Genomic DNA, 24,132 nt, shown 5'->3' with positions numbered 1-24,132 from the left:
TATCAAATGAACCTCTCTACCAATCTTCACTTTCCAGAAAGAAGATTAATATATGTCTCATGTGGTGCAACCCATAACTGATTTGCATCTAACACACCCATATTTTATTTGGTAGAAATTTTCCCTTTAATATAAGGCACCATATGAATGTTGACGGATTTTGGTCTCCTCAGCACGTGTTCTCAGGTTTTGTAAAGTATCTGAATACTAGTACTGCTTTACCTCTTACGCTTACATTTCTGTAGCTATTACATTTTTTAAATGAAGAAAAGTAACATAAAAGCATGTCAGATGCAATGTAGAGCAGACTATGGCACTGTACTTAAGTGCATACTAGGAAAATTACAGGTGCATTACCAATGCTTCAAAGTGTAAAAGTAACCAATTGAGTATTACTTTAAAAAATAAAAGGACTGGATTCCCCTCTTGAGTAGGTGACGATCATTTCCTGAATGTATCCTGGTATCACTGTGGGGTTTGACAAATAGCTGACAGATTACTTTGAAGATTCAAAAAAGGGGGACACCTTTACCATATAATCAGATGGCCATCAATATTTTCTGAATTTTTCCCTTCCTAAACATTAGATGACTTCTGAGATCTAGTCTTCACAATCAGGTCACTTCTTAATTGCTATTTATCATAACCTTCACCAACTTTTACAAGTAAAAGCATAACAAAATGTAAATCCAAGAACCCAGGTACTCTTGAGAAATCAAAAATTACCTTTAAATACTTTAAACAATTTAAAACCGTTTTATCTATTAGTAAAGTTAATTAATGTCTCCCTGATCTTGGATTCCTTACTATGATGCCATCAATGTATTTCATTAAGGAAGTAGAAAGCTGTGAACCAACTGATGTAAAACCAGTCAAGGTACAAGGTGGTCCTCTGCCTCCTTCATCCCCAGAGCAAATGATGGCCTGAGGCACAACTAATGTCTATAAAGAAATCTTCTAGTAACGAATGTGATTCCATATTTCCACCTTTATTATGATTCCATATTTTGCCCATGTTTATTGTGATGCCATATTTTTTCTTCAGTATAATTCTTTGTTTTTGTTTTTTGTGTGTGTTTTTGGGTTTGGGTGTTTGGTTTTGCTTAGTTTTAGATTTATACATCTTCACTCACTGAATGAAATAGAAATGCTTTGCAGGATACTTATTTAAAACAGTTCAAAGCAAAAATTGCCCTAAACAAACTGGCCATTAGCCTAACTCTGTAAAATATATTAGTCATATATCTATCAAAATTAATTGCAAAATTCTAAAACTTTTGTTTGGGTTAAATTTCCCTCAATAGAGAAATATAAACTTTCTTCGTTTTACAGCTAAACAACTTAGTTTACGGATTATCCAGCCAAAACTTTATTTAGCTGAGAATTGTTTTTTTAAAAAAACCATATTCTCTGTGCTATGCGGCTGCTTCCCACTAGCTAGCTATTTTACATTTGGTAGTATTTATAAGTTCATGCCTAGCACAGGGAGATCAGCTCGGTGCCTTGTGACCACCAAGAGGTGTGCGATAGGGAGGGTGAGAGGGAGATGCAAGAGGGAAGAGATATGAGGATATATGTATATGTATAGCTGATTCACTTTGTTATAAGGCAGAAACTAACACAACATTGTAAAGCAATTATACTCCAATAAAGATGTTAAAAAAAATAAAAATAAAAACATAGGCCCTTCCTGAGACTATACAGATAATTCCAGAACAAAATTTACGATATCTAGAAAACAGGCCACACTGCTTAACACGGATGCTTAATTTGTATTTTCAACATATATTTACAGGTAAAGCTTTACTGTGAACAGTATGTTCATCAGATCAAATGCATGGATGTAATTAAATTTCTGCTGTTGATATTTGTTTTATAGCTCTTATTAAAAGTAAATGTAAATAAAGCTTGTTTGGAGATTAAAAAAAAGAAAAACATATTCTCTTGCTTTAATTTACATTAACTCAGAGAAAAGAAAAAATGTCATACCAGCTAGAACCAAGCATTATTATAAAGGTAAAATCTGTTGGGAAAAGAACATCATGATTTTTTTCACAGTAGCCTTTCAGCATTTTAAAAGGAAGTAAATGGTAGGCCAAAGAAGCCATTCTTTTTCTCATTAACATCTCAAGAACATGCAGTTCACTAGATAACATTATCACTGATTTCTGTTAAGGAAAGCTGAAGAATTCTTATCACCAGGAGGCTGTTTCTATCTGTGAAACAGATTATTGGGCTTTGAGAGTGCTGGTTACTAACCTCTAAAAATATCAAATTAGAGGAGAGTGGCTAAAATCACCATTCATCTAAGAGCTGCAACCTCATTTTGTAGAAATTGTTCTAATAAATCCATGAGATGCAATTCTTCACACATTAAATGTCAACATAATCTCTATCTTAAAAGTGAAATTCAGGACTACATGTGTTCCTTGAGTTTGAGCTATAGATCCTATATTGAATGTGCTTCCTAGTTAACCTTTAAAAAGTTGAAGTTACGATATGCTCTATTCCTCTAGACTATGTTATGGGCATTAAGATATTTTAATCTTTTTATAAGGGACATAAACAAATATGAAAGTAGCATTAGGTTTTTGAAATATAAGAATAATAATCAACGAATAGTAAAAAAGAAGAAGAATGAGAGGTAGGATATACAGGGAAAGCACTGGGTCTAAAGTCAGAACACTATTATTCTGGTCTGCCAATCATTAAGCCAATGGTGTTATATAAATACTGAGTCATCAGTTTTTATATGTAATGTAGAAATAAGAACACTTGCCTTGCCTGATACAGCCTTGTTGATAACTTCAAATTAAACAAAGAACGCAAAGGCGCTGTTGAAACTGCAAAGTAGCTATACAGCAAGCAAGAAGTATAGAGCCTCCCTCCCCTCAGAAAACCGGGTTTGCAAAATACCCTTACACATTGTCTTATTGGGCACGTGGATATGTTTACTAGATTTAAATGTGATTTCAGGTCTCTTAAATAGTATATTATGGATGAAAATTAACAGTGTTAGGACACAGTATTCATTAGACTATTCATACGTAAGGTTGAGCAGTATTTTTAGATCTGCTGCACGATCTTTTTATCTTCAAAGATAAGAAAAGAGCAGAAGAGACTTTAAGATATCTCCTATAGAGTGGTACACCAGGAAAAGACAGACTACCAAATATGTAACACATGATTCCATTTGGAAAAATACAGTTATATGTAAAGATAGGAAAAGCACAAGAAGAGGATGTGGGAGATATTTCCTTCTGTTATAGACATTAAATATTTAACAATAATTTGTAGACAATGAGATCATAAATGATGTTTTAACTTTTTGTCAGAGATGTTCTTATTGGCTAACTCGATTATATTGAGTGTAGGTTTATTATTTAATGATAAAAAATTCCCACTTGAATTCCTTCAATGTTCAAGAAGGGAGTCTAGCAGTTAGGAACACAGGGGTTGGTTTTTGAAGCCTGTGAGTCTGTTTCTGTTTTATAAATAAGTTCATTTGTAACTTTTTTCTTTTTTTTTAGATTCAGCATGTAAGTGATGTCATGTGATATTTGTTTCTCTCTCTGTCTGGCTTACTTCACTTCGTATGATAATCTCTAGGACTGTCCATGTTGCTGCAAATGGCATTATTTCATTCTTTTTTGGGCTGAGTAATATTCCACTGTATATATGTACCACATCTTCAAAAACAAACTTATGGCTACCAAAAGGGAAACATTGGGGGGAGGGATAAATTAGGAGTTTTGGATTAACAGATACACACTACTATATATAAAATAGATAATCAGGGCTTCCCTGGTGGCGCAGTGGTTGAGGGTCCGCCTGCCGATGCAGGGGACATGGGTTCATGCCCCAGTCCAGGAAGATCCCACATGCCGTGGAGCGGCTAGGCCCGTGAGCCATGGCCGCTGAGCCTGCGCGTCCGGAGCCTGTGCTCCGCAACGGGAGAGGCCACAACAGTGAGAGGCCCGCATATCACAAAAAAAAAAAAAAAAAAGATAATCAACAAGCATGTACTGTATAGCACAGGGAACTATACTCAATATTCTGTAATAGTCTATATGGGGAAAGAATCTAAAAAAGAATGGATACATGTATATGTGTAACTGAATCACTTTGCTGTACACCTGAAAACACAACATTGTATATCAACTATACTCCAATATAAACTAAAAAATTAAATTAAAAAAAAGAACACAGGGACTGGAATCAGACCGGGCTGTGTCTGAATCTGGGCACCATCGCTCACTAAGTATGTGATCTACGAACAGAAATTGACCTCTCTAAACCTCGCAGCAATAGTACCAACCTGGCTTGTGTGTATTTTTGATTGTTCAATTCTTTGGAGTTCAGTAGTGTAAATTAACACGATTTGGGGGACATACTGGAAACTCAATGGGTGCTGACTAGTGGATTGAGGTACTAATAGTATTGAACTACTTCTGTTCTTTACTTGACTTCCTTGCGCTGATTCAGCTTCACTGGGCTGAATCATTCTTACCATGATCTGAAAAGGGTATGTAGGTGGTATCTTTTGCTTTTGCCCTTTCTTTTAAATTACAGTTTGCTGGGTTTAAAACTTCTGAATCCTAAATTGTTTCCTCTGAATTCTGGAAAGACTGATCAAATGCCTTCTAACATTGAATTTTGTGGAAGAGGATTCGGATCCCAGTTTGATCATTTCCCTTGTAAGCAAACTTGAATACGTTGTCTCTTAAGCGTTGATTTTTTCATTAACATTCCCCAATACGGATGGTCCCTTTTCATCACATCACAAGAATGTGATTCTTTCACTGCCTGAAGTTTTTCTACTTTTTCTTTAATTATTGTTTTTCTTCTATTGTTCTGCTCTCTCCCAGCTGTATACACATTAAGTATAATGTCCTAAATCATGTCTCCATATTTTATTGTTTCTTCCATAATTTATAACCTCATCGCCAAGTCTTTTTTCTGTTTATTCTGAAAGACCCCGGACAGAATCATCAAGTAGCAATAATCTCCTTACAATCCTCCTTAGGGGGCATCAGTCACATGAAACTCTTCTATGATCTTTTACACTTGAAACATATTCTTTCTGGTAACTTCAGTGACTTTCTTGACTTACTTATAGAACAGTAATAACCCATTGCCTTTTATTTATCCAGACAGAATGTTACTTCACATTTCCTCATTATATCTTATCAAATGCTAACTTCCCCAAAACAGCACCAAAAACCCTCCGAGGATGAAGCCCATCTAAGGGGAAGGTCTACCTTCATGATCTTAATAGCATCTCAGAGTGGAGGGGGAACAGCAGGATATTTATGAGAATTGGGGGGTTTGGTTTAAGTGTATCCTTTCATGAGAGGGTGTGGGCCTGACTGGGAATGACCAAGTTTGTGATGTAAGCGTTTAGGATGGGAGGACGCGTGGAAACAAGGATTCCATGGTGACTGTTAATTTTCTGTTGCTGCTGTAACAAATTACCACAAGGTAGTGGCTTAAAACAAATGTACTCTCTTACAGTTCTGGAGGTCAGGAATCTGAAAACAGTTTTACCAGGCAAAAGTGGGGCTGTCAGCAGGGCTGGCTCCCCCTGGAGGCTCTGGGAAGGATGGCCTCTTCAGCTTTTCGAGCTGCCAGCAGTCGCCCACGTCCCTGGACCATGTGTCCTTCCTTCATCTTCACAGCCAGTATTGTGGCATCTTGCTTTCGGCTTCCTGTCACCTTCTTGTCCTGTAGTCAAATCTCCCTCTGCCCACCTCTCATAAGGGCAGGTGGTATTATATTTACAGCCTCCCAGGTTAACCCAGGATAATCTCTCCCTCTCAAAATCCTTCACTTAATCACACCTGCAAAGTCCCCTTTGGCAGGTGAGGTAACATTCGCAGATTCCAGGGTTTAGGAATCGAATATCTTGAGCCTTCAAGAGTAAGCAGTCATTTGATGCCATCGATTTTACTCTAATGAGGTTAAGTTTTGTAGTCTTCTACTACATATTACTAAGATAAAGTTTACAGTACCTTCCTACACAACTGTTTCCTCTGTTTCCTCAAAACATACAGTCACGTGAGTGAAGACGCTCTTGGATGGTAATCCTAAGAGGCTGTGTGGGTGAATCCAGGTTCCTCCATGCTTTTCTCAAACTCCTTGACATCCATCTACTAAGCTGTAAAGATTTTACAGCAACTAATTTAGTAATTGGTTCGTAGTCATAAACACTTCTGCATCAATCTGAAAATATAACCCAGCCTATCTTTTTTTTAAATTAATTAATTTATTTATTTATTCATTTATTTATTTATGGCTGTGTTGGGTCTTTGTTTCTGTGAGTGGGCTTTCTCCAGTTGTGGCGAGCCGGGGCCACTCTTCATCGCGGTGCGCGGGCCTCTCACTATCGCGGCCTCTCTTGTTGTGGAGCACAAGCTCCAGACACACAGGCTCAGTAGTTGTGGTACACAGGCCTAGTTGCTCCACGGCATGTGGGATCTTCCCAGACCAGGGCTCGAACCCGTGTCCCCTGCATTGGCAGGCAGACTCTCAACCACTGCGCCACCCGGGAAGCCCAACCCAGCCTATCTTAATATCAGTAGCTGTGGCAGACATCAGATCATTAAGCTTTATTTTGATTATATGATAGATACGTATTTCCTTTGCAAGTGTAACCCAGATGTAAGCTGCAGTCATCCTGTCCTTTACGACTCAAATTAAGTTCACAAAAATTCTTCTCCCGGTTACTCTTCCTCCCTAAAGATTCTTATCTGAGGCCAGGGGAACACAGGGAATAAAGATCAATCATTCTCTCACTCACTGTAAGCGATGTTTCCATTTCTTTTTGTTCATGTATGCTGTCCCTTCTCAGTGGCTGGTGACCCATCAGGGGACAACCCTAATTCCTTCCCTCCTGCAAAATACCATCAAGAGAAAGCCATCCCCACCAACACTGTGCCTGGCCCCCTGCCACGTCCCATGCCAGCCCCACTCCCTGTGGCCGGCAGCAGGCTGGCAGAACCCCGGGGGCTGCCACTCTGTGTGCCCAAAAGCCCCACCACGAGGGAGGGGTGGGGACGTGCAGGCAGCAGCTCAGACACTCAGAGGGACTGGCCAGGGACATACGAGCTGGACAGCCGGCCTCCTGCCCGCTCGAGGACATGGTCTGGGTGTCCTGGAGCTGGGGCTGGAGCTGGACGTGCCAACTGCCCTGCCAGGTGCCGGGCCAGGGTGTCTACTCTGCCTGGCGCCGTTCTCGTCCATAGCGGTCACCAAAAGTGACAGAAAACAACGGGGGTTCATGATAACAGGGGGATCTATACTGGGGTTCTACTGAAGTTAAATATTAGACATTCTGTTCTTAAATGCACTTTGGTGACCCAGCTAATGGGAATCTATTTTTGGCTGTCTTTCTCTAATTTCCTCAATCCCTCCTTCACACACACACACACACACACACGCCCCTTTCTTTTTCTCTTAGAATTGGTATAAGAAGAAGAACTTATGCTTTTAGAGTTTTGGTTTTACCCACAAGATCCTTTGCAAATAGAGGTATTTTTCAGTTGCAAAGATGAATAAAGGGCCTCAATCGTACATGTTATTTTACGTCAGTTTCAGCTCTAAGGGAAAAGGCTCCAGCCAGGGAGTTAGATCTGGATTTGAGTGTCAGCTTCACGACACATGACCCGCATGGCTTCAGACAACTTAGCCTCAGAATCTCCTCATCTGTGAAATAAGCTTAGTATCACCAGCTTCACAAGACCGCTGAGGTGATTACCCAGGAAATGCCCAGAGCACAGCCTGCATGTATGAATAATGAATTTTTAAGCTGCTGGATGAAAGCAGATGTCTCTGAGTCCGTGTATTTTTCTATGTAGTATTTTATAAACATTCTTAGAGCCCACTTTCTACCTAAGGTACTGCCCTAAATGCTTTGGAAAGCAAGAGAAGAAGTGTCCCTGCCCTTCAGAAATTGAAAATTTAGAGGAAAAGGCAAATGCAAAAAAGGCAAGGCCGTGGTCAACAGAGGTGCAAAGTAAACCATAGGTAATACTCGATGAAACCTGGAAAGACCCCACATAACAGGTGGAATTTGAGTTGAGTCCAGAGTTTGGCTGGAATGAGAGTAATTCTGCATCACTACCCATTCGTGTTACTTGTCATACCATACCTCTTCCCACACTGTTTCCTGGAAATCCAAATATTCTTCCTTCATTCACGAGAACAGTCCAATCTCTCAATTTGCACAACCACTCACATTCAGGTCCGTTTTCCACAAAACAAAGGTCGCCCAGTTAATGAGACTTACTACTCTTGGAAACCTGGTAGAGCTAGGAATGGATATTTTCTGCTGTGCTCCTGGCACTTGAGCAGGATGTCCTGCAGCTCTGGCACCAGGAAGAGGGTAGACAATTCCTGGGGTGGCAGGTGGGGGGGTGGTGTCAGGAAGGACTCCCTGCACAGAGGGCCCTGGAGCCATCAGTTAAATCCTGAACAGATGTTCACGGTGGAGTCAGAGGATGGGAGTGTGTGTGGAGATGGGCACGGGTGGAGAAGAATCCAAACAGAAGGGACAAGGCCAGAGTCACTCAGGGCTGGGGTGTAGGTTGTGTGTCGTGTATAGGAGCCAAGAGGTTCAGGGCGAGAAAGTAAGACACGAACTCATGCAGACGGTCAGGGAACAGTCCTGAAGAGCACTGTTCACACTGTTAAAACATCCGATTGAGTCCCACAGTCATCTATTCTCAGTCATGGGAACGAGTTGCCGCAAACACTGAAAATACTCCCATCAAGACCAACGAGCCAAAGCTCGAACGTCTTTTTCTATTCTATACACTCACGTTTTGCCCAATATATGATATTCTCACCCCGACCTATGACTATATACTCTGTTGAGTGGACGACACTGCAGTGTCCTCAAGGCTAGCACACTGGGATGTGTTTGTAAACCTAGGTGCTCCTAGGGGACGTTTCTTTCATGTGAAAATCAACCACCCCGTGGGCCAGAGCAGAAAACAGAGAAGCACTGCTCTGGGCAGGAAGGACTTCGGCAGAGAAGGACACAGGACGTGTCTGATCTTGGGGAGGACCATTCTGGCTGAGGCAACAGCTTGTTGGGTGTGACCCGGGGGAAGGGGTAAAGGGGGCAGTAGCAGAGGTTAAGACGAGGGGGCCCCGTGGAAGGTATTGTGGGGAGAGGATGGACGGGACTGGACTGAAGGACACACTCGTGGAAGATGAGAGAGGGTGGGTTAACACACTGGTTACTCAACCCCTAGGGCTGGTCATGCTGAAGCCACTGAAACCATTCAGGAAGCTCTTGTCAGACAGAAGTCAAAGGAGAGTGGGGTTCAGGGCGTTTGGAGATCCAGGGGCCAGTGCCCCAAAGGTGCGTATGTGCCCTATGGTAACGGAGGCCCAGGACTTCTGTAGGATTTCCTCAGAGGGCTCCAAAAACCCTCAGTTCACTAGAAATCTAAGAATCTCCGTTACACCGAAACAAAGCTGAATTATTCACTGAAACCCACATGCTGGCAGGTGCCCAGTCAGTCCAGCTGATATTTCAAAGTCCAAACTCTTTAGGTTCTCAGGTGGTCGGGATGAGGGTGACTTAAAAGCCAGATGAGAGAAAGGACTACAATGTGGGTGTTGAATAAGAAGCAACATGGGTTTATGGACCCCGGGCCCTTGGGTCACTGTGAATGAGTGAAATACGCATTATCCATGTACTTATTGACATGAGATGATGAACATGTGTTTATCAACTTCATGAGCCGTCCATATGGGACTTTTCCAGTCTGTATTCAGTTCCAGACAATAACTGTGAAATTCTTCTGTCAGTTAGAGAACTCCGTTCATTATTTGCTCAGGGGGTAGATTCTGGAACGAATTTTAAATCTTCAAATCACTCATGATCTCCTGCACAGTGAGTTCATGACGCAGTTTATTCTGTCATTTAAAAAGGGAGTGTTTTTTATGCCTCTGTCAAAACCTAAATTCGCAAATGACTAGAAGCAAAGATTATATTTTGATCACCTTGTGGTGAGAGTTCAAATGGAAATGACAGACACTGGGACTTACTTTGCCTGCGACAAGTGATACTATTTCTAAATCTGACCATTTTCAAGGTAAAAAAAATAATTTTACCATATACACATTATTTTCATGTCACATTGGAAAGTGTCCACTTTTTCAGAATTTCCATTCTGCTCTAAGATGTGAACAAATTAGGAACACGTACATTAAAAAGGACTTTGCTTTCAAAGGTATACACGCTGAGACATGCCTGACACGACAGCCTCTTACGCTTTCAGAAGGTTAAACTAACGTGACTGGGTTAACTTAAAATACACCTCAAAAATTAGTAAGTTAAATGACTCTCGGTCAACAAGCAAAACGGCATTCATCAAGAACACACAGTCTGCTTCAGTTCAGCTGTGCATTATACCTGCTAGAGGTTCTGAATTAGCCATGCCTACAACCTCTATCACTTCTTTTGGTTTCTTTCTTTAAGTGGCTGTACAGTGGAACTCCAATCAGATTATTTCACTCTCTTGCTTAAAAAAACACTCGATGTCCCTTGGTAATCACGGGACAGCTCACCTCTATCTTTGCTTCCCGCCCGAGTCACTGTCAAGCCAGACGTGCCCCATTAACTAGGCCCGTCTCCCACCCCACACCCTCTTCTCCAGGACAGTTCTCATTTGTCTGATCTGTTTGTCTCTCTTCAGTTTTCCTGATACAAACAATAAATATGATCAGTATAATGACTTCAAGAATCTGATTAATTCATGTACCCTCTGTATTTGTAAAAAAAAACAAACAAAAAGAAAGTTTATCATATTCATTATATATAAAGCCAGGTCATTTGGCCAAAAATCTCATTAATGAATTTTTTTAAAGCAATCATTTAACTTAAGTGACATCACCAGTGAATGAGAACATTTTAAAAAGATGTCTCACTGCATAGAAAATCACGCATAGCTTTGAGGTACCCTCTGCAGACAAGGGACATAAAATATAACTAGAAGGATAAGGAATGAAGCCACAGAACAACTACTTGTACGGCAGCAAATTATAAAACAATACTGTACTTGACATAGGCAAAGCCCCAACTTTAAGAACTGTATCAACAAATGAACTTATCTACGAAATAAAACCCGACTCACAGACACAGAGAACAGACACAATGTGGTTGCCAAGGGGTAGGCGAGGTGGGGGAGGGATGGACTCGGGGTTTGGGATTAGCAGACGCAAACTAGTACATACAGGATGGATAAACAACAAGGTCCTACTGTAGAGCACAGGGAACTCTATTCAATATCCTGAGATGAACCATAATGGAAAAGAATATAAAAAAGAATGTATATATATATAACTGAGTCACTGCTGTACAGCAGAAATCAACACAACATTGTAAATCAATGGTACTTCAATAAATAAAAAAAAAAAAGAGGGGCTTCCCTGGTGGCGCAGTGGTTGGGGGTCCGCCTGCCGATGCGGGGGACACGGGTTCGTGTCCCGGTCTGGGAGGATCCCACATGCCGCGGAGCGGCTGGGCCCGTGAGCCATGGCCGCTGGGCCTGCGCGTCTGGAACCTGTACTCCACCGCGGGAGAGTCCACAACAGTGAGAGGCCCGCGTACCGCAAAAAAAAAAAAAAAAGAACTGTATCAAATAGAAAAATGTAAGATACTAATGAAAAATAAAAGGTCAGTGAGTGGTAGGGAAGTTTAAGAAGCTCTCAGTGTAGACTGACGTCATCAGGGAGCCTGGTGTTGGGTGTGAGGATGCACAAAATGCGGCCGAGCACAAATATTGGAAAACGGTCCAAAGAAAATAGAGGAACATATACCTACAGGTATACTGTAATCACTTGAAAAAAGTTTTATGGCCCAAAGCAATTAATCAATCAATTAATTTTTTCAAATAATTGTTTAATTCAGGGGACAAAGTTAAAACTGGTAACTAAACTGTTTCCATAGCTTAACTGGTCAGTTCAGTCAAAATGGCCCCTGACGGATGGTGATTGTCAGGGACGATGTTGGTCAGAGGTACAAACTCCCAGTTTTGAGGTGAACAAGTCCTGGGATGTCATGTACAGCACGGTGATTCCAGTTTTCTTTTTTTCTTTTTTAATTTAATTTTATTTATTTTTTGATATAGCACGTTCTTATTAGGTATCCATTTTATACATATTAGTGTATATATGTCAATCCCAGTTCATCACATCCAGTTTTCAACACTGTCTTGTATACAGGAAAGCTGCTAGGAGCACAGGTCTCAAATGTCCTCATCAGAAAAAAGGGACGTGCAAGGTGAGGGGTGTGTTAACTCACCTTACCGTGGGGTCACTTCACAGTGTACACGTGGATCAGGTCACATTGTGCACCTTAAACTTGCACAATGTTCCATGTCAATTATACCCCAATGAAACTGGAAAAATATGACCATTAAAAGACAAAGTCATCATCCCAATGAGAAAATAAGTAAAAGGAACACTAAGTACGTGTCTTACATGGAATAGTGCTGCTCACTTGAGCTTAACTGAAGTATAATTGACATAAAATGAATACAATGATTTAATACGCTATATAAATGGGCATGAATGACAAGTACTATAAAACTATTTCCTGAATTACTAAACATTCACAATGTTTTCTTAAAAAAAACATTTTTAGTGTATTCGTTTAAGGCCAATTGATAAGGAGATAATTTTAAGTGACAAAGGGTATTGGAACTGTAATAAATAAATGAATAATAATTTTTGCACTACATTGTACTAGTCGTCTATATAAGGATTAAAAAAACTGTGAAGAAAAAAACTGTGGACTCTTATTTCACATACAAATCGTGTCTGATAAATCATTATAGGCAGTTCCAACTTTATGTATAACTTTCAGAGCTTTTTTCTTTCTTTTTCCTATCTTTCATTTGGTTTTTTTGTGCAAAAGATAAACAGTTTCATTTTGTAGCACATACTCCGGTAGAAAACTGGGGGATCCTAGCCCGGCCAGGAATGAAATGTTCTGTTTTGTGATGGACATTTCCACATTCAGTGCTGAAATTGCCTAGGTAACTTATACTTATTTAACAATATGTCCCATTGTTTTCAAATACATTTTCTCTTTTATACTTTACAACACTCCTTTGGTTGAGAGCACACAGCAAGACTAAGGTCACCAGGCATGAATGGTACTGCCCCTCCAGACTTGTCCAAACAAGCCTTCTAACTCCTGAAACAGGGAACTAAAGTTACCTCTTTCCTATGCCTCAAAAAACCTTTAATATTTCCAATGAAAAAAAAAAAAACAGAAAAAGCTACACAGACAAAAAGGATTTAGTAAAAGGCAGTGACAAATAGCAGAAAAGAAATTTTACATTTAAAGGCATGGCTCTTCTTTCAAAAGTTTAAATCTTAAATTTCTCTAGGGTTATAAGATTCAAAACAAAATGACTGAGGTGAGGAGAACTCAATCAGGAAATTAATTTTAGAATCTGATCTCTGAACTTAATTTAGTAAATATAAGAAGAATCATAGTCTGTTTTCCTGATAGAATCTCAGCCAATGGGACTGGCTAGTGAATAAGGGAGATAAAATTCATGATGTCTCCTAATAAATAGCTTCTAGAATCATGGGTTGACTCAAGAGAACTTAGTTTCTGGATCATTGCCAAGAAGCTTGAACTATTAGAAGCAAATTGGACATTGGTTTGTAAACTCAGGCACGGGCATCATAAGATGCAAACTGTGTTCATATTTTAATTACATATGTCTGTCCGTCTAGGATTTAAGAAGAATGTTTCACTAACTTGGTTGTACTTCTACGTACGAAAATATGTCCATATTACAACTACTCTATGGTTTCCAGTCTACTTCAAACAGGCAGCTTCCTGTTTATCAACATCAGTCAAGCGGAATACAAATGGAATTGAATTCTTAGTTTTAACTCAAGTGAACAGTTTTCTTAATCCCCCAAAAATCTTTTCATAAATATTTTGGCATCGGTATATGCATATTTCTTGGACTAGAAGTTCGGTCCAGTCTTTTGCTCATCAATTAATTAATTTTCTGCTGTTAGATGATGGGCCCTGGAAAACTTCACCTGCTGCAAAAGAGCTCGGTGAACCTGCCCGCTGAAGGCCTGGAGACCTGTTTTCTACAGGAAGACATTTTCCCCAATGTTTCTGGGCAAACTCACGACAAACAGGGGAGAGCTCCCCTTCTTAATACACTTTGGTGGTCTGAGTGTCATCCTACAGAGCCCAGTCCTGCTGGCTCTGTCTCAAATAAGCGACTCAAAGCCTCACCTATGTCTTCTGCCATTTTATTATTAGCATGAATGAGAACTGAAACAGAGAATTATCAGGAGTTCACGTCTTCCTCTGTAGCTGCAGAGGCTTTGCCAAAAATCTCTGCCCCGTCTTCATCATGAATCCCTAATCCAAATTCAAATGTTTCAATTTCCTCTAATATGATTTCAGGGCCCCTGAATTGTTAAAAAAAAAAAGCTGTGGTGGTTAACTGCCACTTATAACTCATTTAAATGGGATGCATCCCCACAATTCATCTCTTTTCAGTTTCTATAAAATAGTCTCCAATTCCTAAGAAAATGCTTACTGTTTACTAAGAAGACATGTATTTATTTGATTCTTACACTCTTCTACTATTAGTTCTAGTTTCTCCACTTCCTAGATGAACAATAGATGCCAGTGCAGGAGAAGCCAATAGACTAGAAAGAACACAATTAAGTCTCTGCAGTTGACACACAATTAACACATTTGTTTAATAGACCTGTGTGTATGTCTTAGAGTAATTCAAACATACAGAATGTACTTTTGTTTTTATTTATCTAAAAAAATGTTGAAACCTTTGGTGTGCATTACTGCAATCCCTTTCTCTCTGACTCTCCCCACCAGGTGCAGGGAACCATCTTCCCAGCTCCCAATTTCAACCCCATGATGGACGCCCAAATGCTGGGGGAAGCACTCCAGGGATTTGGTAAGCCTGGTGATTTCTAGCACCTTTCTTGATCATTTTTTTCCTGTGCTTTACCTTGTCTTAAGACTATAATATGGGTGTAAACAGCTGATGTTTAACAGAAAGCAAACACTGATTCAAACAAAAAGCTGGGCAAAAAAGTAGAACAAGAAAAATAATAGAAAAGATCAACAGAATTGCCTCTCGCAATTGCAGATCTGACCTTGACATGTTTTTGCCTTAGATGCTTAAATGCCTAACAACTAAATGAAATTCCAAACCAAAAAACTTAATCTGGGATAAACATCCTTTTTTCGCCCTTATTTTCTAGCCTGTTTCCTTTGAGACTCCCACATCCAGCCAAATCAGACTTCCTGCTGCCCCTCCGGGGGATCTGCTTTTCCACATCCCTGCAAATTGGCCCAGTAATCCCCCTGCCTGGAAGGCTATATTCTTCTCCCATCTACTTGGAATTCAAATTCTCTTCCTTCAGGAATCCCTTCAATTGAGCCTTCCTCTTTGAACCCTTCTTTGCCCTCCAAACTCATCAGTCGTCCCAAGCCCAGCACCTGCTTCTGCAAGGTCCTGCCTCTGACCCCACCTCCACCAGGCCTGTCCCCTCCCCCCACCCCTGTCACCTGCTGACTGGCCTCTGAGCTCCCAGGGCGGGAGGCTGGGTCAGGTGCTTGTAAGTGCATGTCCAGTGAATGAACTAGAGTTTAGGAAAGAAATGTAGAGAGAAGTGGGAAATTGTTGAGTTCTTTTAAAAAAGATTTAATCTTTAAGATATGATATGGAGCTGTTAAACATCCAACCTGTCCTAAGGAGACTTCTGGTGAGCACGAAGATGAACACTGACAACAGAAAGGAAACGTTTGCATGAAACATAAAAAGCCTTTCATGAGAAAGCAAGCTCTCAGCTTTGAAGACAAGGTCATCTTTACACAAGCTATACTGTGTGTGTGTGTGTGTGTGTCCACTAGCAGGACCCTGGAGGAAAACAATAAAGGACTTTGAATGTGCTCTAAAGTCAACATTAAGAGTCCGCAATGCTTATGCCTTTAAAAATATTAATCATCGCTAGAAAAATCTGGAGACAGGGCAACGAACAGTTATGGATTAACTTTTTCTTCAGGAGAATAATTTTTGCTTTAAAACTATAAATCAGAGCAATCTATTCACTGAAAATTCTTCTTTGTGCCAGTTTCAATTTTCCTGTCATCGCAATTTTAGGGTCAGAATTTGGATTCATTTTGACCCTTGTAGGTTTTTGCTGGTCAGTGTTTTAGCTGAAGAATTTCAGGAGGTTTGGGGTTTGACGGCACACCTCTGCTCTAGTACGACAAACCAAGAACACAGCTCAAGATGCTGTGAAAGTCTATCCATCCTGATACCCCTGGCAAAGGGCAATCGAAAACGACAATTGCAAATGTTTTCCTCGGCTACTGTGGGTTTTTTCCAGCTTTGCTGAGACACAAATGACCTATAACATTGTGTAAGTTTAAAGTGTACCATGTGATGATATCAAAGACGTATATTTTGCTAAATGGTCAACACAATAAGGTTAGTTTACACATCCTTCTTCTCACAGAATTACCATTTTTTGTCATTACTGTTATGGTGAGAACATTTACCCTCTACTCTCTTAGCCACTTTCAAGTATGCAATACGGTATTGTTAACTGTAGTCACCATGACGGATGTTAGATCCCCAGAACTCACTCCTCTTATAACTGGAAGTCTGTACACTTTGACTGTCACCTCCCCCTTTCCTCCATCCCCCAGCCCCTGGTTGTTTCCATGAATTCAGCTATGTATGTGAGATCATACAGTATCTGCATTTCTCTGTCTTATTTCACTTAGCGTAACGCCTTCAAGATTCATCCATGTTGTCACAAATGGCAGGATTTCCTTCTTTTCGTGGCTGAGTAATATTCCATTGTGTGTGTATCATATTTTCTTTATTCATTCCTTTGTCGATGGGACACCTAAGTGGTCTCCATGTCTCAGCAATTGTGAATAATGCTGTAATGAGCATGGGGGTGGAGATAACTCTGCAAGATAGCAATTTCATTTCCTGTGGATAAATACCCAGGAGTGGAACTACTGGATCACATGGTAGCTCTATTTTTAATTTTTTGAGGAACCTCTGTAACGTTTTCCATAGTGGTTGCACCAATTTACATGCCCACCAACAGTGCAGGAGGGTTCCCCTTTCTCCACATCCTTGCCAACACTTTTTATCTCTTGTCTTTCAGATGATGGCCATTCTGACAGGTGAGAGGTGATATCTCACTGTGGTTTTGATTTGCATTTCCCTGATGATTAGTGATGTTGAGCAGCTTTTCGTGTACTTCTTGGCCATTTGTACACCTTCCTGGGAAAAATGTCTATTCAGGTGCTTTGCCCATTTTTTTCAATCAGATTATTAATTATTCTTTTTTACTATTGAGTTGTATGAGCTCCTGATACATTGCAGCTATCAACTCCTTATCAGGTATATGATTTGCAAGTATTTTCTCCCATTCTATAGGTTGCCTTTTCACTCTGTTGATTGTTCCTCTTGCTCTGCAGAAGCTTTTGAGTTTAATGTAGTCTCACCTGTTGGTTTTTGACTGTGTCTTACATAGAAAAATCAGAAAGCAAAGATATTCTCTGACGCAAATGGAAATGAGTAGTTTTAACAAAAATTGTCTTAAGTTGTATAACAATTCACCAAGGAAAAGGAGTACCTCTCAGGTAACAATGTCTAACAGTGCAGTCCACTTGCCAAGTCCTAACTGCGACAAGCTACTTCCCTACCCACGCACTCTTACAACAACTGTGTTTCTTTTGTCTCAGTTAACATATATAATTTCCAGATCATGCCTATGAGATCCTGGGCAAGGGGAACTATTTTTAACCTATATGCCTAACTCATGGTAAAGCTGCGTACAGGACAAAATGAATCTTTGTGAAACACTGGGTGCTACTTAGACTGGGCGCCCTCACCTGCCCCAGGCCTCACTGACCACCAATATGATGTGAGCTGTAGGGTGTGTGTAGACCTTCTTTACAGAAGTGGAGGGAGTTTCCCTCTAGTCCTAGCGGCTGAGTTTTCCTATATTTCCCCTAGAAGCAGTCGTTCAGCATTTACTAATTCATGCTCACGGTGACTCTGTAGAAACCTTTCACTAAGAACAAGAATCAACTGTACATCATAAAAACCTATAAGACTGCTATGGTTCATCATGTCAGATTTTTCTGTTAAACTGTCGGATAGGAATTATCTAGATATTCCTGCCCCTAATATAATAGGACAAGAAAGAGAAATAGATACGATGAGTCTAAAAAACAAATCAAAATTCTCTGAAATTGCAGAGGACATTATTAATATATCTCAAAAGCCAAGGTAATCAAGCAAAAGCATTATTAAAAACTGTGAGAGTTCAATAATTTTTCTGGATACAAAGTCAACATAAAATTTGACATCATTTACTTCATTAAGCAATTATGTGTTAAGAAACAAAGCAAAAATAATATAGCTTGAAATATCAATAGAAATGCAAACATGAATAATTTCAACAAAATCAAGTTTCTTGTTATTTGTAAAAACTCTACAAATCTTTACTAAGTCTTTTAGAAAAGAAAAACACATAATTAATTCAACAGATTCATCATGTTAGTGACAGAAATACAATTTCTCTAAATCGATTCCTAAGTTTACAGTTATTTTAATTGAAATTTTAATAATATTTTTGAGATCCATATGATATTACTCTGAAATATCTCTAGAAGGATAAATGAGCCAGAGTTGCTATGAACTTTGAAAAATGGAGAGTAATTCAGAGAGGTAGGTTGTGGATAATCCCAACAGAACAACAACGAAAACCAGAAGGCTACAAAAATTACAAAAGTGTGACGATAGCAAAATCAACAATGGATCCAATTGAAAAACCTTCTATTTATTATTAAAAATACGTTCCTCTGGACCGCCCATCACGCAGTCAGCAGATCCCTTCAGAACCACCTAATGTCCCTTGGCTCCAGCGCTGAACCTGGGGCCCCGTGCACCTGATGCTCTGTGCCTTTCTCTACAGGCTGCCTTTGCTCCCAAACCCGAAATCCCAGGCTCTGGAGCTGATCCTCTGCCTCCCTCCCTCCATTCTGCAGCTGCCGGACCATTTCTCTCACCTGCATAAATACCTCGCTCCCCCTTTGGGTTCTTCCAGGCACGGTCATCTGTGTATATCTAGTCCCGTGCCCTCATTCACTGGACGTTTTCACATGCAGCTCATCACTCTCCCATGATCCGAACACATCCAGGATGGCTTTAACTTCCAAAAAGATGATCTGCTTAACATCCTAGCACTTCAACTCATTCTTCTCCTCATCTCCATCATTTGTCAAAGGGAAAGTATACCACACAGAATTCAACAGGCAGGGAAGCCTTTATGAAAGAGGAGAGAGACTGAACTCAGCTCCTCTGAAACAAAAGGCAGGCGAGGTCTGAGCCCTGGGATGTTCTAGAGGTCACAGGGGCGGGGGCCTTGGTCAACACAATGAGGACTTCTGAGGCTGCTCATTGGTACTCAGGGTCCTGCCTGCCACAGAGGTTGGGAGACAGTGGCTCTATCTTTCCTGGCGATTGTATTTCAAAGGGATGCATCCCAAGTCCTTGAGAAAGGCATTTCTGGGCATTAAAACTGGCAGGTGGTTGGGACAAGATTTATGTCTTGGGGGAAAAGAAAGAATTTACAACTGCAAGTTTTCTGAAGTAAATGCTCTCAGAAAAAAAGAAGGAAGGCAGGAAGGAAGGAAGGAAGGAAGGAAGGAAAGAAGAAAGAAAGAAAAGAAAGAAGGAAGGAAGGAAAGAAAGAAAGAGAAAGAAAGAAAGAAAGAAAGAAAGAAAGAAAGAAAGGAGGAAGGAAAGAGGTCAAAGGCTTCTAATCAGGAGAAGTTTGTCTGAATTTTGGTCAAGCTGAGGGGATGCTAACACCTTCTTGGTTACTCTACCACCACTAACGTTGCAGCTAAATTTCCCTGAAGCAGCTGTGCATTCAGGCGTTTTTTCAGGTTCATGGGTTGGTGCAGGAGGAAGCGGGGCCTCAGAGCCCAGGAGCAGAGCCTCTGTTATGGGGAGGGGCCCCCCACCCCTGGGCAGGGGCATGGTCCCCCCCTCACAGCCCCTTCCCCAGGACTCTTCCTTCTGTTGGGGTCTGGACTGAGGCATGAGGCAGATGCACCCCTGGGCTGAGCAGCTGGGGTTTGTCAAGTGGACTCAACTGGAGCTCTGTTTTCCCCTGACACTCCAAGGACAAAGTTAATGGCAGGAGCTGAGCTCTGCTGAAGAGGTGAGATGACCATGACTATCACATCTCCTGAGGTCAGGGAAACCTCTCCAAGCGCACATGCACAGAGAGGCTCCTCAGGGGGTCAAAAAGGGAGGGGGCACTACCCCATAATACGTGTTGTCACACCTCCCGTCAGCCTCAGCGCTGGAATCCATCTTGGCAAAAAGATGTGCACACATACCAGGAGGGCCCTGAGACAGGTCAGATGTGGGAGAAGAAGGGAGATAATTGGCCAGAGGAGAACAGAGACCTGGAAGAACTGTCCCGTATAAGTGATTTCAATCCACTCTCCTCGTTCAGGACTCCTGCACTCTTCTCTGGGTGTGTATCTGTGCTTTGCTTCTGCTCTAAATAAATCGCTTCTTTTTTCTCATACTGTGCTTCCAATAAACTCTGTGCCTGCTTTACAATGTCTCTTTGTGGGATTCTTTCTCCAAAGGAGACAATGGCCGGGATCCTCTCACCTGCTGACATCAGCACCACAGCAGTTACTTTTGTCTTAATGTACATTTGTTGTAAGTCATATCAAACCGTACAGTAAGAAAGACACGTGGCCAATTCAAACAGGAATCAGCTTGGCGTCCAGGAAAGCCTTTTGTTGGTGGGGTAGGAGGGTGGTAGAAGAAAGACCACATTCTTCACTCCTCTGTATTTTTATTGAATCCTTTTGAAGGAAAATCTGTAGTTGTAGCATCAAGAGGAGAGACGGGAGGTCCCTCGCCATGTCAGGGGCTGCCCTGTGACTTCCATTTGAGTTGGAATCGTTCCCTGCCTGCTGGAAGCAACACGGGGACAAGCTTGCATGCTGCCTTTGATCCCTGGACACTGAGTTCTTCCTACCTGCAGGGTAACAGTCTCACGACTCTCCAAATACGCCCCTTTTCCAGGCTGCGACAAGGACCTGCTGATCGACATCCTGACCCAGCGCTGCAACGCGCAGAGGCTGGTGATCGCGGAGGCCTACCTGAGCACCTTCGGCCGGGTGAGTCACTCCCTCCCCACCCCTTTCCGAGGAAATTCCTGAGAAGCCTCAGAACTGGTACCGTTAGCCTTTTCAGCCTCTGATTACAAAGGCTCCCGACTTCACCAAACGTCAGAAACGGTTCTTCTGCCTCAAATGTGTTGCACAGGATGTCGGAAAGAGACACATCAATGTGCCTGTGATCCCACCAGCCCTTTCTCAGAAACTGTTCAGCTTCACGAAGTAAAAGTTCTGGTAGCCCGACACCACCACTGGTCCAGTTAGGCTGAAAACACCCCTGCGTCAGGCTCTAGGGAAGGTGCACAAGGGGCTGACAATCCAAGGCCCCCAAATAAGACCTTTTCCTGCATTTCTCCAGAGGTCCTCACCCACCTCTCAACCCAAGCAAATTCCCCACTAGCTTTCCTTCCCACAGCTGCCCTTGCGCTTAAAAATAGTTTCGGGCAATCAAACTACCCACAGGGCTTTAAAGTCATCGCCCCCAATTTCAAAGCAAGTGGCATTAAAGCTTTCTTTTGTTATGCATTTACACCACAGATTCAGAACAGAAACTCTTCAGGCCAAAAGGACCTGCAATAGCAATTTCTTTGTCAACTGAGCCTTATCCATGAAACGCCATCATAAATCTTTTTCTGTAACGTTAGTCCTTAAAAACGTACTCCATCTCCAAACCTCAGTCTCAACACCTACGGTATGCAAAACAAGGGTATACCTCTGCTTTAGAATGAATGACGAGTCCAAAAAGCCACCGCTGCTCATGAAATTGGCTGAATTAAGCCGTAGCTGGAAACCAGTTTTGCTTTTTCTCAGGTAAAACTGTTACTTTTCTTATGTTCCAATGACACCAGTGCTAGTTCTCTTTTGAAAGAGAATGTAAAAGCTATACAAGTTGCGGCATTAGTAATCCAATATTGTTTTGATATGCATACTGCCATAAGAGAGGTCATTTTGCAGTAAATTTTTAACCCAAAACTTTGCATACATCTGTGCTTTTCATAGATCAGGTTAACTTAGGTAACAGCATTACTTTATCACTCTCTACAAAATTACCCTAAAACAGGTTCAAATAATTCAGAAATGAGGTGCTTACAACTCATCAAACAACGGATCCTCCAGGGTAGAGCACTTACCACACGCCCAAGGTCTCAGAGTGGTCAGATCCCCTGTGCTGAGGTCCCTGGGCACCGGGGAACTTAGGAACCCTTAGGCGAGCTGATAGGGGCCTCTCTGCTCTGAAATGCCCCGTCAGACATCAGTTACCAGGTCTCAGAGTCACTTTTCCTGTCCCGTGTCCCTGGCTCACACTGTCCTGATTTGGGCCCTCACCATGTGTTACCCAGATGGATGTGGAAATGCCCCTCGCCCCCAGAGCTGCTGCCCCCCAGCCCTTCCCCTGCGTACCCCCCAAATTGAAGTCAGAAAGAGTCCAAATCTAAAACTCCACTTTCTTGCTTTAATCCCTGAGCATTAATCTCAATTCCCCTCACAAATACCCATCTGGGCACCGAATTCAACCCACCTGCCCACAGGCTCACCGAGTCCCCCAGCCCCTCTCTGCTCCGCACCTCAAGCCGGCTCACCACCTCCTGCTTCATCCACCACATCAAAGGCAGGCCCTGCGGTCTGCAAACTGACAGCAGGCTGCCTGGCCCGCCTGGTCCTCCGTGTATTCCAGGGCCCAGACCTGCACAGCCAGGCCACCCTAGACACGCATCCCTGACACCTGACACCGTTGCACCACATCCTCTCCAGCTGCTGCCCCATCCTCTCCTGCAGGCGCCCAGGTCAGGGGGTCATGCTGTCCTCCTCCCCGCCAGGGGTTCAGGTTTACTTACCTCCTGACCCCTCGACCATCACCTCCTGGAAATCAGGGACCGGGTTACTGGCCGCCATCCTTCCCTCCAGAGTCCTGCCTGGGTCTGACACAGAACAGGCACTGCATTTATAGAATTCCACTCTGCCTCTAAAAACAAAGAAGAAAAAGAAAAACATCACTTTAGAATCCAATAGTTAAAAAGAACATTCACAAACTGCCTACATTTCCCTTCTCCCTCATTCCCTGCTCTGGCTGCCCCGGGTCACCCTGCCTGACCTTGGTGAGGGCCCCTTGACCTCCCCCAGTGCTCACGTTCAGAATGATTTCTTCCACCCGGACAAGGTGTGTCTTCTGCTGGCTTTCCCTTTCTGCGGGAGAGTTTATAGATTTCTTGTATGTTAATCATTGATATTCCTATATTTTTATTAATGTGAATAATCAAGATTAGAGGGAATTATTTTCTTAGCTACTGAGTAAGGTACAATTCTAGGCATGTTCCATAAATACGTATTATTATATATTTGACTCCTGTCTAACAGCTCCCAAGTTCAAAAAGGAGGTAATACAAATGCTAAAGGAATTAAGAAAAATTTCGATAGAAACGCAGATCACTGTAACAAGCAACTAGAAACTATACAAAGGAGCCAGTCAAAATTAGACAGCTCAATTGCTGAGACAAAAACCGAGCTAAAAGCAATGAATAGCGGACTAAATAATGCAGAAGAACAAATAAGTGATCTGGAAGACAGAATAATGGAAATCACCCAATCAGAACAGCAGACAAAAAGACAAATTAAAAAAAGCAACATACGAGACCTATGGGATAATATAAAGTGTACCAACCTATGCTAAATAGGGATCCCAGAAGGAGAAAAAAGAAGAAAGGGGATTGAAAATGTATTTGAAGAAATTATGGCTAAAAACTTCCCAAACCTAAAGAAGGAAACAGCTATCCAGGAACATGAAGCACAGAGGGTCCCAAACAAGATGAATGCAAAAAGACTCACACCAAGGAATATCATAATTGAAATGGCAAAAGTGAAAG

At 41.6% G+C, this 24,132-nt stretch overlaps 1 protein-coding gene across 1 annotated transcript in view; it reads left to right on the top strand.

Annotated features, from left to right (window-relative positions):
• ANXA10 (annexin A10) overlaps positions 1-24,132 on the top strand; it is a 100,951-nt gene that overhangs the window by 47,329 nt on the left and 29,490 nt on the right. Inside the window, exons 3-4 of the mRNA XM_060301421.1 lie at positions 14,897-14,978; positions 21,177-21,271. Coding sequence (XP_060157404.1) covers positions 14,897-14,978; positions 21,177-21,271 — 177 coding nt within the window. The remainder of the gene's footprint in view (positions 1-14,896; positions 14,979-21,176; positions 21,272-24,132) is intronic.

The sequence above is a fragment of the Globicephala melas genome, chromosome 6 (genome assembly GCF_963455315.2).
Source record: "Globicephala melas chromosome 6, mGloMel1.2, whole genome shotgun sequence".
In the NCBI taxonomy this organism is placed as follows: domain Eukaryota; kingdom Metazoa; phylum Chordata; class Mammalia; order Artiodactyla; family Delphinidae; genus Globicephala; species Globicephala melas.
Note: the sequence above shows the minus strand (reverse complement) of the source record. Positions and strands in the feature narration are given on the sequence as shown.